This window comes from Sorex araneus, chromosome 1, assembly GCF_027595985.1.
Source record: "Sorex araneus isolate mSorAra2 chromosome 1, mSorAra2.pri, whole genome shotgun sequence".
In the NCBI taxonomy this organism is placed as follows: domain Eukaryota; kingdom Metazoa; phylum Chordata; class Mammalia; order Eulipotyphla; family Soricidae; genus Sorex; species Sorex araneus.
The window spans coordinates 53,470,718-53,485,060 of NC_073302.1; the positions used below are offsets into that span (position 1 = coordinate 53,470,718).

Here is a 14,343-nt window from a genome sequence, read left to right on the forward strand (position 1 = left end):
GAGAGTATGGGGAATACTGTCTGCCATGGAGGCAGGGGGAGGGTGGGAAATGGGGTGTATACCGGGGATATTGGTGTTGGGGAATGTGCACTGGTGGAGGGATGGGTGTTTGATCATTGCGTGATTGTAACCCAAACATGAAAGCTTGTAACTATCTCACAGTGATTCAATAAAATTTAAAAAATATATAGATATATTCTGAATAGATATATTCCATAAAGTAAGAAATGATAGAATTAATCATTTGAAAGTTTCAAATGAATTTGATTTTTAAGCACTGATACATCAATAGCTACTATCACAAACACCGATCATGTCTCCATTAGAGAAACAAAAATCCACCCTGATAAAGCAGTCTTCTAAAAATAAGCAAAGAGGGACAAGAGCAATATACAGTGGGTAGGGAGCTTGCATTGCACGCAGCAGACCCAGGTTCGATTTCTGATATCCCATATGTTCCCCAACCCTGCCAGGAGTAATTACTGAGTGTAGAGTCAGGAATAAACCCTGAGCACTGTCAGGTGTGACTTCAAAACAAACAAAAAGCAAAGAAGGAAGAGCATAACATAAAATATAAAAAAATTGAACAAGCTTCTCTTAGATATAATAACCACTTTATAGTTACAACCAACAATTAACTTTCAAGGATAAAAAGGACAGTCTACAAACTATAAGCTATTAAAAACAAAAATACCAGATTAACCAACTGCAATCAATTTTTGGATTGGGAAAAATTGATTGCAGTTGGTTAACTGGGAATCTGAACAGACTGAATAAATACTGTTATTTTTTCTTTTTGGTTTGAAAATGACACTGTATTTTTCAGACTCCTTTATTTTTTATTATTTGTGTGGGAAGTACACTTGGCAATGCTCAGGGGTTACTCGTGGCTCTGCGCTCAGGAGTCACTCCTGGAGGGCTCAGGGAACCATATGGGATTGCTTGGGATCGAACCTGGGCTGGCAGCTTGTAAGGCAAGCATCCTGCCCATTGGACTTCTCCCTGGCTTATAATCCTTTATTTTTTAGAGATTTAATCTAAAATATTTACATACAAAAAATACAGAGTTAAAAATCTGTTTGAAAATAGTATAGGAAAATAAAGGAAAAGAGTGAAAAAAGGAATCAAATTCAAAAGTAGAGTTCATGCCATAAAAGTCTGAGGGCTCTGGATTCAATCCCTGAACTTCAAAAAAAGGGACAATTAATAGAATAAAAAAGGAAAAGAAGGGGAAAATAAAAATTTAAAAATGAAAGCAAGAATGAAAAAAAATTCTAGAAGAAAAGTAAATGAAGGTACACAAAGAGCATGGTCATAAATTGAAAATCACTGAAGCCAGATGATAGGTCAAAGGAATTCATTGTACTCATTCTGCTTATTCTTGTACATATCTGGAATTTTGAAAAGCTGTTAATGAAAAAGAAATTCAGTATTTATGTGAGCAAGCCTACCTAAGGAATATGTACTATTCTAATAAATATTTACATGAATATACAGTACTAATATAATGATTACATACCACAACTTCTTGAAGACTGTTGGGAAGACTAACTGTTGAAATGCCATGAAATGGTCGCTGGGCAAAGTCAATATTCTGCAAGGGCCCTCCAACACTGTGACTTCGAGTAAGAGATACATTCCGCTTTGACAAATTATTAGGCACAGATGAAATTTTCATAGTTTGAACATCTCCACTAATTTTCTTTATTTCATCACTTAAAAACATAAAGAAGAAATACTATGCTCATACTGAAAAACAACCAAAATCTACAGAGCTGGAATATTTTCTAAAATGAAGTGAATTTTACTTAATATATTTGAGAGCCAAGTATTTTGTTGTAAGAATAAATTTTCTTCATACATCTTTTATAAAACTAGTCAGTAGAAGACAGAGTGAATGTCTGATGGGAGGAGAATCTGGCAGATTACAGTTATTATATTTGAAAGTTAAGTGTTTACTCAAGTGCTTTATTCAAATATTATTTTTTTATTAAAGAAAATTACCGAGTAGAATATTGCATGCAAATAGTTACTGTATATTTATCACAAGCATTTAATCTCTACAAGATCATAATGTACTTAATGAATGTCTGGTGTCAAGGGATAAACCCCAGAGCCTCATACATGCAAAGCATGTGTTCTAGCATTGAACTATACTTCGGTCTCCAGATCTCATTTACTTTATACTTTTAGTGCTTTAAGCATGTTTAGCTGATACAGGCTCTCAATAAATGTTCACAATAAAGATGTCTCTGGAAACTTGCAATGACTACATTAGGGGAAAATTATACTACGAAGAAATTGGTTTTTTGCAAAAGATTATAACAAAACATGATTCATCATCAATTTTTTTTGGTTTCTTTTGGTCATATCAAGCAGCTGTTGTTTGTTTGATTTTGGGGCCATACCAAGCAACTCGGGGCTTACTCCTGGCTGTGCTCATGGATCACTCCCACTCTTGGTGGTCTCAAGGGATGATACGGAGTACTGGGGATTGGACCTGGATTGGTGGCATGCAAGGTAAGCATCCTATCCACTGTACTATTGCTCTGTCTCCTCTTCATCAATAATTTAAACAATATTTGGTGGTAAAAATTGGGGTGGGGGGAGGCGAGGTTGTGCACACATCAAGCAGTGCTCAGGGCCTACTACTAGCCCTGATTTGGGAGTTGCTTTTCACCGAGCTTGGGGCACCAGGCAGATCAAACCTGAGCCTCCTCCATGCAAAACACACTTTGTCAGGTGAGCTATCTTTCTAGCCCAAGATAAAAATTTTAAGTGGCAGAACTTATTCCTCCATGAGTCAGTTGTTTAAAAGATAGGACATTTTACAAGGTTATCCAGAATAATACAAAAAGTTCTCTATAACCTAGGGTACCTTGATTCAACTGCAGAGCTTGTTTCTTCAGTTATGGTCTGGTTAAATTTTGGGAAATCCATAAAGTTGATCAAATCAGGTTCTGCTGAACTGGACACAGGTTTAGGCTCCAAAGGTTCACTTGCCAATGGGATGCTTCCACTTTGTAAACTATCACCAGAGGTACTTGGTTTCAGGAAAAAGCTAGATAGGAGCAGTAGGGAAAAAAGGCTTTAAAAAATTATACAGTCCTATAAATTTCAACAAGTTTAGAATCATCTTATAGTAAAGCAGTCATAATGAATCATACAATTCATAAGTAAAATACTGCCTACTTCAAACACACATATACTCCTGTTCTCATTCTTTCTACCCTCTTTCATTCCCAGATTTTTCAAACGAAAATGTCTTGCGGAGGTTATTATAGTTCAAATTAAGACCTTTTCTGCTTATGAGAAAGATTTTTAAAAAGCCATTGATAAAATGCAAACTGAATTTTCTAAGTTAAAAAAATTAAGAGCAGCGGGGGCTGGAGTGATAGCACAGCGGGTAGGGCATTTACCTTGCACGCGGCCGACCCAGGTTCGATTCCCAGCATCCCATATGGTCCCTGAGCACCGCCAGGAGTAACTCCTGAGTGCAGAGCCAGGAGTGACCCCTGTGCATCGCCAGGTGTGACCCAAAAATCAAAAAAAAAAAGTGTTTAAAAAAAAAAATTAAGAGCAGGGACTAGAACAATAGTAGGGTGGGTAGGGTGCTTGCGTTGCATGCAGCTGATTCAGGTTTAAGCCTTGGCACCCTATTTAGACCTCCAAGTACCACCAGGAGTATTCTCTAAGCACAGAGCTAGGAGTAAGTCTTGAATACTACTGGGTGTGGCCCCAAAACAACACAAACAATTAATAATCTCTCATTAAGGAATTAACAGCAAGAATGTTTGCCAACTGTCACCTATATGTGGATAATAGGATTTTATACATATTTATATATATAAATCTTAACACTGCCCCCCCCCAAAAAAAAACACTAAGAAACATATTCAGTAAACTTGCAGGGTCCAAAATCAATGTGCAAAAATGCTGCAGGGCTGCAACGATAGCACAGAGGGTAGGGCATTTGCCTTGCACGTGGCAGATCTGGGTTCGATTCGCAGCATCCCATATGGTCCCCTGCGTACCGCCAGGAGTGATTCCTGAGTGCATGAGCCAGGAGTAACCTCTGTGCATCGCCAGGTGTGACCCCCAAAAAGCAAAAAGCAAAAAAAAAAAAAAAAAAAAAAGTGCTGCAGTTTTGGGGTTTTTTTTGCTTTTTGGGTCACACCTGGCGATGCACAGGGGTTACTCCTGGCGGTGCTCAGGGGACCATATGGGATGCTGCGAATCGAACCCAGATCGGCCGCGTGCAAGGCAATCGCCCTACCCTCTGTGCTATTGCTGCAGCCCCAGTGTGCTGCAGTTTTATACAACAACAATAGGATAAACATTAAGAATAAAATTCCATTTAAAATTCTATCAAAAATGAGTAAAATACCTAAGAATAAATTTAATGACAGGTAAACAAACTGTACAGTAAAAACTGTAATACAGAAATGAAAGAAATGAAGATGATACAAAAAACTGAAAGATATTCTGTGGTCAGGGGTTTAAAAAGGTAAATACTGTTGAAATGTCTGTATTACTATGTATTACTACAGATTCAATGAGATCCCTATCAAAATCCCTAAGGGTTACAAACAATCCTAAAATTTGTATGGAACCATCAAAGATATCAAATAACAACAAAAAAAATTTGACAGAGAATTACAAAAGCAGAACTCACTTTCCTTCATTTCAACTTACTATGAAGCCAAAGTAATCAGTAACAGCTCAGTCCTTTAAGCCAGTCACAATGATATCTTTTGGATCTGGCTTAAAAGGAAGGGAAACAAAGGCAAAAATAGACTACATCAATTAAAAAGAGAAGGAAACCACAACATGTAAAGAGAAGCCAAATGACTAGAAGGTAAATGCCTATAATATGTCCCCCAAAATATTAATAATCAAGATATATAAAGAAATCATACAACCAATAACATTTTCTTTTCAGCCAGGGAGATAGCTCAGTGGGCTGGAGCATAGGCTTTGTATAACACAGGCTATACTTACTAACAAAAAAGACTATTCACTCTAATTCAGAAAAAGTACTTTAATACCATTTAATAGAGTGGAAAGACTTTTTAGAAAGTGAAAATACAATGAAATTAGAATTTGTGGGCACTAATACTGGCAATATAGCTACTTGTGGGAATGTAAACCTGGAAGGCAATTTTTCAGAGATTACTGAAGTCATGTCTGAAAGTGACTCTATGAGCTTATGAAGACTATTTTCAGTAAGACTATTTTTCTGGGGGCTGGAGCAATAGCATAGCGAGTAGGGCATTTGCCTTGCACGCGGCCAACCCAGGTTTGATTCCCAGCATCCCATATGGTCCCCTGAGCACGGCCAGGGGTAATTCCTGAGTGCAGAGCCAGGATACCTCTGTGCATTGCTGGATGTGACCCAAAAAGCAAAAAAAGAAGACTATTTTTCTGAAAAAATTACCTAACACCCCCATACAGAGATATTCATTTTGCACCATAACTTCTCACCGCAGCAAAGTATGTGTGTATACACACACACACACACACACACACACACATACATATGTGTGTATTTTTATTTGGGGGGGGTCATACCTGAAGGTGATCAGGGGCTACTCCCAGTTCAGTGCTCAGAGTTAATTTCTGACTGAGTTTGATCCTTAGCACTGCTTGTTCCCCACTGCTTGGGGAACAAGCAGTGCTAAGGATCAAACTCAGGCCTCCTATGAGCAATGCATGCACTGAGACATGATGCAAGTTCTTTGAGGCCTATTTTTTATTTATAAACTGAAAGTGAAGGACAGACAGAACAAAGAAGCCTGAAATACAATCTTCACTGATCCCCTAGGCGTCTTATTTTTTGTGGGCACTAACTTCTTAAAGGAGCTTTACAATACTAACCTTGCAGAGCCTCTGAGGTCTTTAAATTCTACATTGAGAAGAGGCAAGAAGTTGCTTTTACAGAATGGACAAGTTGTATTCAGATTTGAATCATCTGCCATCCAGCCAGCCATAATTTCTTCATCATAAACTAAAGCTTCACAAGCTCTGCACTGTGAACAACTTGACATCAAAACCTAAAAAGGCAGGAAAGTACAGACACTGAGACCTTCCACAATGAAAATTAAATCCCAGTAGATGACATATTTAACAGATTCTGTTGATTAAAGTTGGAATTAATAGTTCAGATACTTTATAGTAAGTACTAGCAGTTTATTGTCTTGCTTACATAAACCATTTAGCCAATTCAACCAAATGACTTATGTTAATGTTCTTTCCACTTGGGTATTATAGGATTGCTCTATGCCATTTTGAAATAAAAAGATAATTGCAGCCACTTTTATCATGGATGGAATATAGAACTTACCTCCATGGCGCAATTCTGATAGATGCTAGACATGCTGGTGTTTTGAGAAGAACCATGGTCTGATTTTTCAAAGTCCTGTCCTCTTATGCCTCTTGGAAATGGAACTTCGCCTAGAGAGAAATAAAACATCAAGTTTTTTGGAAACACATACTGAAGAACGTAGGGGAGAAATGCCCCCAAATCTACAGTTGATTTTCAAATAGGTCAATCATAAAAATATAAGTATGTAGTAGAAATATACAGCTAAAGATAACAATAGTTAAGATGAGGAGAGAAGATGGTTCAAAGAACTGGAGCACATGCTCTGCATGGCCCCTTGAAAATCACTGTGAGTGGTGAATGCTCCCAAGAACTGTGCTAGGAAAGGCCCCCAGCACTACTGGGAGTAACCCCTCCAAAACCAGTATTTACTATGGTGACTGTTCACTACATGATCCTTTCAAATTTTTTAAAGCATTTTAAGTTTCTGCAATTTTTTTCATAATAGAAGTTGAAAAAAATGAATGGGGTCACAATTTTTTTTTTCTTTTTGCTTTCTGGGTCACACCTGGTGATGCACAGGGGTTACTCCTGGCTCTGTACTCAGGAATTACTCCTGTTGGTGCTCAGGGGAACATATGGGATGCTGGGAATTGAACCCGAATTGGCTGCGTGCAAGGCAAATGCCCTACCGCTGTGCTATCCACTCCAGCCCCAGGATCACATTTTTTTTTAATCATGCTATGTGAGCTAATGACCTTAAAAATAAAAAATACAGTGCTAAACTATTTTGATGATACAGTGTAGGGATCTCAACAACTAGTACAAATCTGATTCACCGATTGATCGTGTTAAAAAACAAAACAAAACACAGTCCTAAGGTTTATCTCTGGGGTTTGGATATTTGTATTTATTTAAAAACAAAATCCACACATAATTTTAATGCACATTATAGTCAGAGAACTAATGATATAATCACCATATGTATACAAAAATAAACTTGACAGATTATTACAAAATTGTAGATCTTATAAAAGTGAGGGTATTGGTAAGTCTATGTCAAATACCCATTTATCTAAGGATAAAGGACTTACTCTGTCTATAGTTAGAGGAATGAAAAAGTCTCTGCACACAAATTTTAAAAAGGCAAGTCTTCCCCTTACCTGTCAAGTAATGCAGTTTTCCTACATCTCCACTGCTGCTGCTACTGCCAAGGCTGGTATTGCTCTGGGTAAGTTCACTGGGGACCAGTCCTGAGAGACTTGTGTTAGGTGACATATTCTCCCCCAAAATATGGTCTTCAAGGCCAGCAGGGAAGCTGTAATCTCTATTAGTTTCCTCCTTTATAGTTGAAAATAATAAAAATACAACAAACGTAAGTAGTACCTTCTCAACAGTATATTCACTCTACCCTTTACACAATTAAATTTCTCTTTCTCCTTAAATCATCCTCATATTTTTCAAAATCGTATACTCTTTCCTCTGTTACTTAGATTTTTCCCTTCATATACAAGCAATGACCCAATGCTTAAGATTATGTGTGCCTCTGGTATTTACTAGGGTGAGGGGTATCTCTCAATATTTATTATCATCCAATGAAGGAACTCCAAGAGTTCATTTTCGCCAATGGAATTAGGGATAGCAGCAAAATTGATAGGAATCAGCCAGACACGGCCAGAAAGGTGGCATAGAGGTTAAGATCCTTGCTGTATAAGTGGGTAATCATAGCTAGATAAGGTCCCCTGAGCACCACCAGCACTGGTCTCCGAGCACAGAGCCAGAATAAGTCCTGAGAAATATCTGGTGTGGCCGAAAAACAAATAACTGAAAAAAAAATTGATAGACAAACTAATCTCAGCTCTCCATTAGTTAAATACAATGGCATTTGACACTGCAGAGATTATTTAACTTCTCTAACTTCTAATCGTATCAATTAAAAACAAGGACATTATTAATTCATCAAAATAAGGTTAAGGTTCTAAGAATTTCAGTTAGCAACATGATTTTGTTTTGTTTCTGGGCTACACCCCTCAGTGCTCAGGGCTTACACCTGGCTCTGTGCTCAGGGATCACTTCCAATTGGGCTCCAGGGAGCATTATGTGTTGAGCACATCAATTCAGGTCATTGCATGCTAAGCAAGCGCCTTACCCATTGTACTATCTCTCTGGCTCATTAGTAACATGATTTTTTCAGAAAAGCCATCATCACCACTGAGGAATAAGACATGACTAAAAGTTTCAAACACTTCAGATTATAATCAACTAAAATGACTGTTCATACTTTAGACAGAAAACACTTCAACAAGCAATTTCCTTTTAATTTTCTGCTTTAAATACTATGTATTAATGGTTGTAAAACCATGCTAAGTGACATAAAATTAAATACAGATATTCAGAACAATATGTAAGAGCAATCCTGTGGTGCACAAGGGTTGCTCCAGGAGGAATTTCTAAGTCAAGATGGAACTATGTGATGGCAGGGATTGAAACAGAGTTTGCAGTATGCAAGGCAAAGTGCCTTAACTATTGCTCTGGTCCAACTCTGTAAATTCTTTAAAACAAAATGCAATTCATCTTATAATACACAACCTTTAATTGTTTACCTGTAGAATTAAATTTTCCCTTCAATGACACACAAGTCTTAACTTATCCTATTTTTTCCCTTGTCTTTACATGGATTGGAGCACAGCAGGTAGGGCATTTGCCTTGCACGCGACCCAGGTTCGATTTCTCCATTCCTCTCCAAGAGCCCGGCAAGCTACCTAGAGTATCCCGCTCACACGGCAGAGCCTAGCAAGCTACCCGTGGCGTATTTGATATGCCAAAAACAGTAACAAGTCTCACAATAGAGATGTTACTGGTGCCCACCTGAACAACGGGACAACAGGGCTACAGTGTCTTTACATCTGACTCAGAGTTTTAGCATTATGAAAAGATATTATCTTGAATGATACATGTTCTAACTTTCCATGCATATTTTCCTTCCATATAAGCATTCTGCCACTTTGTCATTTCAAAGAACCTTAAATTTTCAAATTTAAATATCAAAATCCACTTAGAACACAAGCATGAAAGTTTGTAAGCCTGCAACTATACCTCATGGTGATTTAATAATAAAAATTTTTTTAAAAATCCATGTAGGTACTACTTTCTGTTGCTCTTTCTGAAAAGCTTCTGCTAGAATCTCCTCTAAGATATGTCTCCCTTCTTTGCTACAACAACGGTGAAAGGCACTGGACACTAGAGTCAATCTCGCAGACTGACTTCGAGTTTTAACTGTCACTCATAAATTGATAATAATTAATAACCTCCTAAGGTAATTAGTTATCCTCACTGAAATCTCAACTACCTCATCTATAAAACGGGGATAAATATAAAGACAATCCTTAGGGCTGCTACGCAAGTTAAAAATGTGTATATAGGGGCTGGAGCAATAGCACAGTGGGTAGGGCATTTGCCTTTCACGCGGCTGACCCGGGTTCAAATCCCAGCATCCTATATGGTCCCCCGAGCACTGCCAGGAGTAATTCCTGAGTGAAGAGCCAGGAGTAACCCCTGTGCATTGCTGGGTGTGACCCAAAAAGAAAACAAACAAACAAACCAAGCAAAAAGAATGTGTACATAAGCATTTACAAATCATAGCAGATGCTAACTCACAATAACATAGTACTATAATAAAAACAGCAAACATTCATAGCTGTCTTCACTACTCAAGTACCACACAAATAATATTCTTTGAACACACAGGAGAAATTTCAAATGTTTTACAAAACATATGAGCAAAATTTCTCCATGTGCTACTATTTTTATTGAAAGTTCTAATGAAAAGCCTGAACTACATACAGCTGGCCAGGTTCCCAGCATCATTTGCTAAACAGACATTCCTTGCTCCACTTAATAATTTTTGCTCCTCTATTGAAGACTACCGAGAGTATCCCGCCCGCACGGCAGAGCCTGGAAAGCTACCCGTGGCATATTCAATATGCCAAAAACAGTAACAAGAAGTCTCACAATGGAGATGTTACTGGTGCCTGCTCGAGCAAATCAATGAACAATGGGATGGCAGTGCAACAGTGCTACTGCCCTAGCAAGAGAACTGAGGCTGCCAACTGGGGAATGGGGGCTGGGCATAGGGCTGGGCATAGGATGGTGAAAGGGACCTAGGTTCAATGGTAGAGATACTGGCACTCTGGTGGTGGGCACGGTACAGTAGTTTTATAAACCTAAAGTAATATTAATACGTTCATAAACCATTATATTTCAATAAAAAGATATAATATCTAACTTACCTTTATAATAACTTTTAAAGAAATAATTTTGACACACAGTATAAAAGCTATGGATTAAACTGCAGCATGACTTCTATATATATTATACTGCATAACTGAGATGAGAAAAATTACTAAAAAATAAAGTTATGCAAATCTAGCATGGCATTATTAAACATTAATCATTAGTGTTTTAAAGACACTCGGTTTATGGGGCTGGAGTGATAGCACAGTGGGTAAGGTGTTAGCCTTACATGCAGCGGACCTGGGGTTCGATTTCCAGCATCCCATATGGTCCCCTGAGCACTGACAGGAGTAATTCCTAAGTGCATGAACCAGCCGTAATCCCTGTGCATCGCTAGGTGTGACCCAAAAAACAAAATAATAATAAGAATAATAAAATAAAGACACTCAATTTAAACTAATCTATGGGATCGTAGAATGGCACTGTTATTTCTTCATTAATAATCTACTTACGTATGTTCTAGTTATTTATAGAAACAGAGTATTGTTTTATAATATAAAAGCCAGAGTCAAAGGGACTGCTCAACAAGCTGAGCACAGGTTTTGCATGCAGGAGGCCTGGGTTTGATCCCAGGCACCATGTGGTCCCCTGAGCACTGTAGGCTATGGCTCAAATATCAAAACTGAAATAAAAACCACAGTTGGAAGAAATATCTAAACAAAGCATACCTAAAGAAATACTACAAACACTCAGAAATCAGTTAGGATATGCAATAAAGCCTTCTTACCTCGTCATCTGAATAGCTGTAGGCAGATGCTACAGCAACCCACATCTTACTGGCAACTGTTGCTGCTTGTTTCATACCAGATTTCAGCACATCCATCTTGGGGCCCGAGAGTATATTATCCAGCTTTAAACCCGTGGTAAAAGAGTTTACCACAGAGCCCAATGAGCCATGTGGCGAAGAACGCATGAGTGCTGACAGAGAACCTGAACGATCCTTGTGAGCGCGCGAGGGAGTGTGCTGCTTGAAACGCCCCGTGAACGTTTTAGACCTGGACACCGAAGGGGAAGGCTTTTCACTTTCAGGACTCTCCAGTGCTGGTGGGCCAGGATCTAAAGGTAGACTTGATCTCCTGTCTACAGATTGAACAAATGCAGCAGTAGTACTAGAATCTCTGTTCTCCTCTCTGTTTAATTCCATACTAGGCGATTTATTGCCTAGAGGACTTTTTAGCTTCATATAGCTTTCAATTTCATCAGCCAGATTACGTGCAATAACTGGAGAAAATTTATCTTCAGGGTCAGAAGCTTTTTCTCCTACACATTCAGTAGCTAAAAGAGACAAAGGATCTAGTCCAGTCTCAACATCTTCTCTCTCAACAGCTTTAGCAACACCATATAAACTACCTCTCTTATTCAACTGATCTTTGGATTCGGTCTTTAAGTCTATAGACTGATTACTGCTACTATTACTTTGCAGACTGTCATATATATCCTTTGTCACCGATGCTTTCACTTCACTGTCATCAACAGCAGCCTCGAGAGGCTCCTGGCTTTCCTCAAGCATCTCTAACATGGCAGATCTGTGCTCAGACTCCCATAAGCTTTCCGACACACGAGTCCTGGTATCAGCTAGGTGAGAGCTAACACCCTCAAAGCTATGGGTTCTTGCCATATGAAGTGGAGAAGTCTTGGGACATGTCAAAGCTGCTGTGAGGATCTTGGCATCTGCTCCCATCATGATAGCCATTTCACTGGAGTTCAAATCCAAACTACTCTTCTTCAGCAACATTCCTGCTCGACTTTCAGAACTAAAACTACAACTCCTCTCCGCGAAATGTTTTTGTCTTTTTTCTCCTTTATCACCATTCTTCTTGAGATTAGTGACTTCACCAGTTACTACATCTTCAACTGGACCTTGAGTAGAAAACAGAACATTCGACGTACTACCTAAAAGGGAAAGTATAATATTACAAACAGATTTTTAGGGGCTGGAGTGATAGTACAGCAGTAGGGTACTTGTCTTGCATGTAGTCAACCCAAGTTTGATCCCCAGAATCCCACATGTCCCCTCAAACTCTTATAGTCAGGAGTGATTCCGAAATACAGAGCCAGGAGTTTTGGGTGTGGCTCAAAAAACAAAAAACACCAAAAAGAAAAAAAAAATGGATCCCTATTTTCCCCATGTTATCTTTTATAACAATCTTCCTTTTGAAAATAATGAGTAGAAGATTCAGAAAATCTGAAAAAGTATTATGAAGGTATATAGAAAAAGTTTTAAAAAATATTCCTAAAAACAACATATTTAACTTTTCCTTCCAAAGATAATTAAAAAAAAAAGATGGATAACACTCGGATATGCTCAGGGTTTATACCTGGTTCTGCACTCAGGCAATACTCCTGATGGGACTCAGGAGACCATATGGGTTACTGTGGATCAAAATGGAACTGGCAAGCGGCCCCAACAGCTATACTATCCCTCCAGCCACAAGGGTAACTTTTTTTTTTTTTTCTTTTTGGGTCACACCCGGCAATGCACAGGGGTTACTCCTGGCTCTGCACTCAGGAATTACTCCTGGTGGTGCTTGGGGGACCATATGGGATGCTGGGAATCGAACCCGGGTTGCCGCGTGCAAGGCAAACACCCTCCCTGCTGTGCTATCGCTCCAGCCCCAAAGATAATATTTTTAATGTAAAATCTTTCCTTTTATCCCCTATGTATAAACACACATATTAAGACAAAAAAACAAAGAAATCCTGGTTTTTTGATCCCCTATCAACAGAAAAATAAATGAATATATATATGGCTTTTTTAGTTTACACCCGGCAATGCTCAGGGGTTACTCCTGGCTTTGCACCCAGGCATTATTCCTGGCAGTGCTCAAGGGACCATATGGGATGCCAGGGACTGAACCTGGGAGTATACTTAAACAGAAATGTTTTTTCCTATCAAGCCTTCCATATCTCTAACTCAGTAAGTATTTGCCCAGGAATGTACTCGGCACCAAGAATGAAAGAATTACATATCTGCAATAGCCAGAAACTTTTGTCCCAATGTAAAATAATTCACTAAGCAGTGTGCTTAGACTTGGTAAATTCTAAACATGGCTGACAAAAATCTCAGTAGCTAAAAAATTTTCAGATACAGTTATTCCTTACATCTAAATGTCTACTAGCACCCACCATGCAAGATGCTAGGAATATAATGTTGAATAACACAGACATGATACCTGTCCTCTGATAGGTTAGGTTTCTTTGAACAAATGAAATAAAATTATGCCAATTGCTATAGAAACCTCCCCCAGCTTTAGGGGGAGCAACAGCTGTTTACTCCTTGTGGTAATGCAAGTTTGGTAAGTACCTAAAAAAAACCCCCAAACTTCCAAATGGATTTCAAGGTCCTATTTCAGTCTTCCAAATTATAGTACCAACTAACAATCATAATCATACCAGTTAACAGCGGCATTTAGCATTTAATCAGAGAAATTAAGAGTACACTACAATACAATTTTGAAATTTTTATCTGCTTTGGAATGCTTTTACCAGTACATAGGAAACAGATCTTTGCAAATTTACTAGTCCTCATAAGGTTTCCATACATTTTTGTTTGTCCACTTGTTTTTTTCTGTTTGTTGGGGGGCCACACCCAGTGGTGCTCAGGGTTCACTCCTAGCTCTGTGATTAGAGATCACTCCCGATGGGTTTCGGATGGGATGCTGGGATCTGGGCAAGTGCTCAAACTGTCTTATTATTCTTCTGGTCCCATCCAGAAATTTAGTGGTATG

General features: G+C 38.6%; 1 protein-coding gene across 1 annotated transcript in view; it reads right to left on the minus strand.

Moving 5' to 3' along the window:
- Positions 1 to 14,343, minus strand: part of DENND4C (DENN domain containing 4C) — a 109,906-nt gene that overhangs the window by 14,114 nt on the left and 81,449 nt on the right. Inside the window, exons 23-28 of the mRNA XM_055141855.1 lie at positions 11,343 to 12,508; positions 7,486 to 7,663; positions 6,344 to 6,453; positions 5,878 to 6,053; positions 2,879 to 3,061; positions 1,520 to 1,715 (exon numbers count right to left, since the gene is read on the minus strand). Coding sequence (XP_054997830.1) covers positions 1,520 to 1,715; positions 2,879 to 3,061; positions 5,878 to 6,053; positions 6,344 to 6,453; positions 7,486 to 7,663; positions 11,343 to 12,508 — 2,009 coding nt within the window. The remainder of the gene's footprint in view (positions 1 to 1,519; positions 1,716 to 2,878; positions 3,062 to 5,877; positions 6,054 to 6,343; positions 6,454 to 7,485; positions 7,664 to 11,342; positions 12,509 to 14,343) is intronic.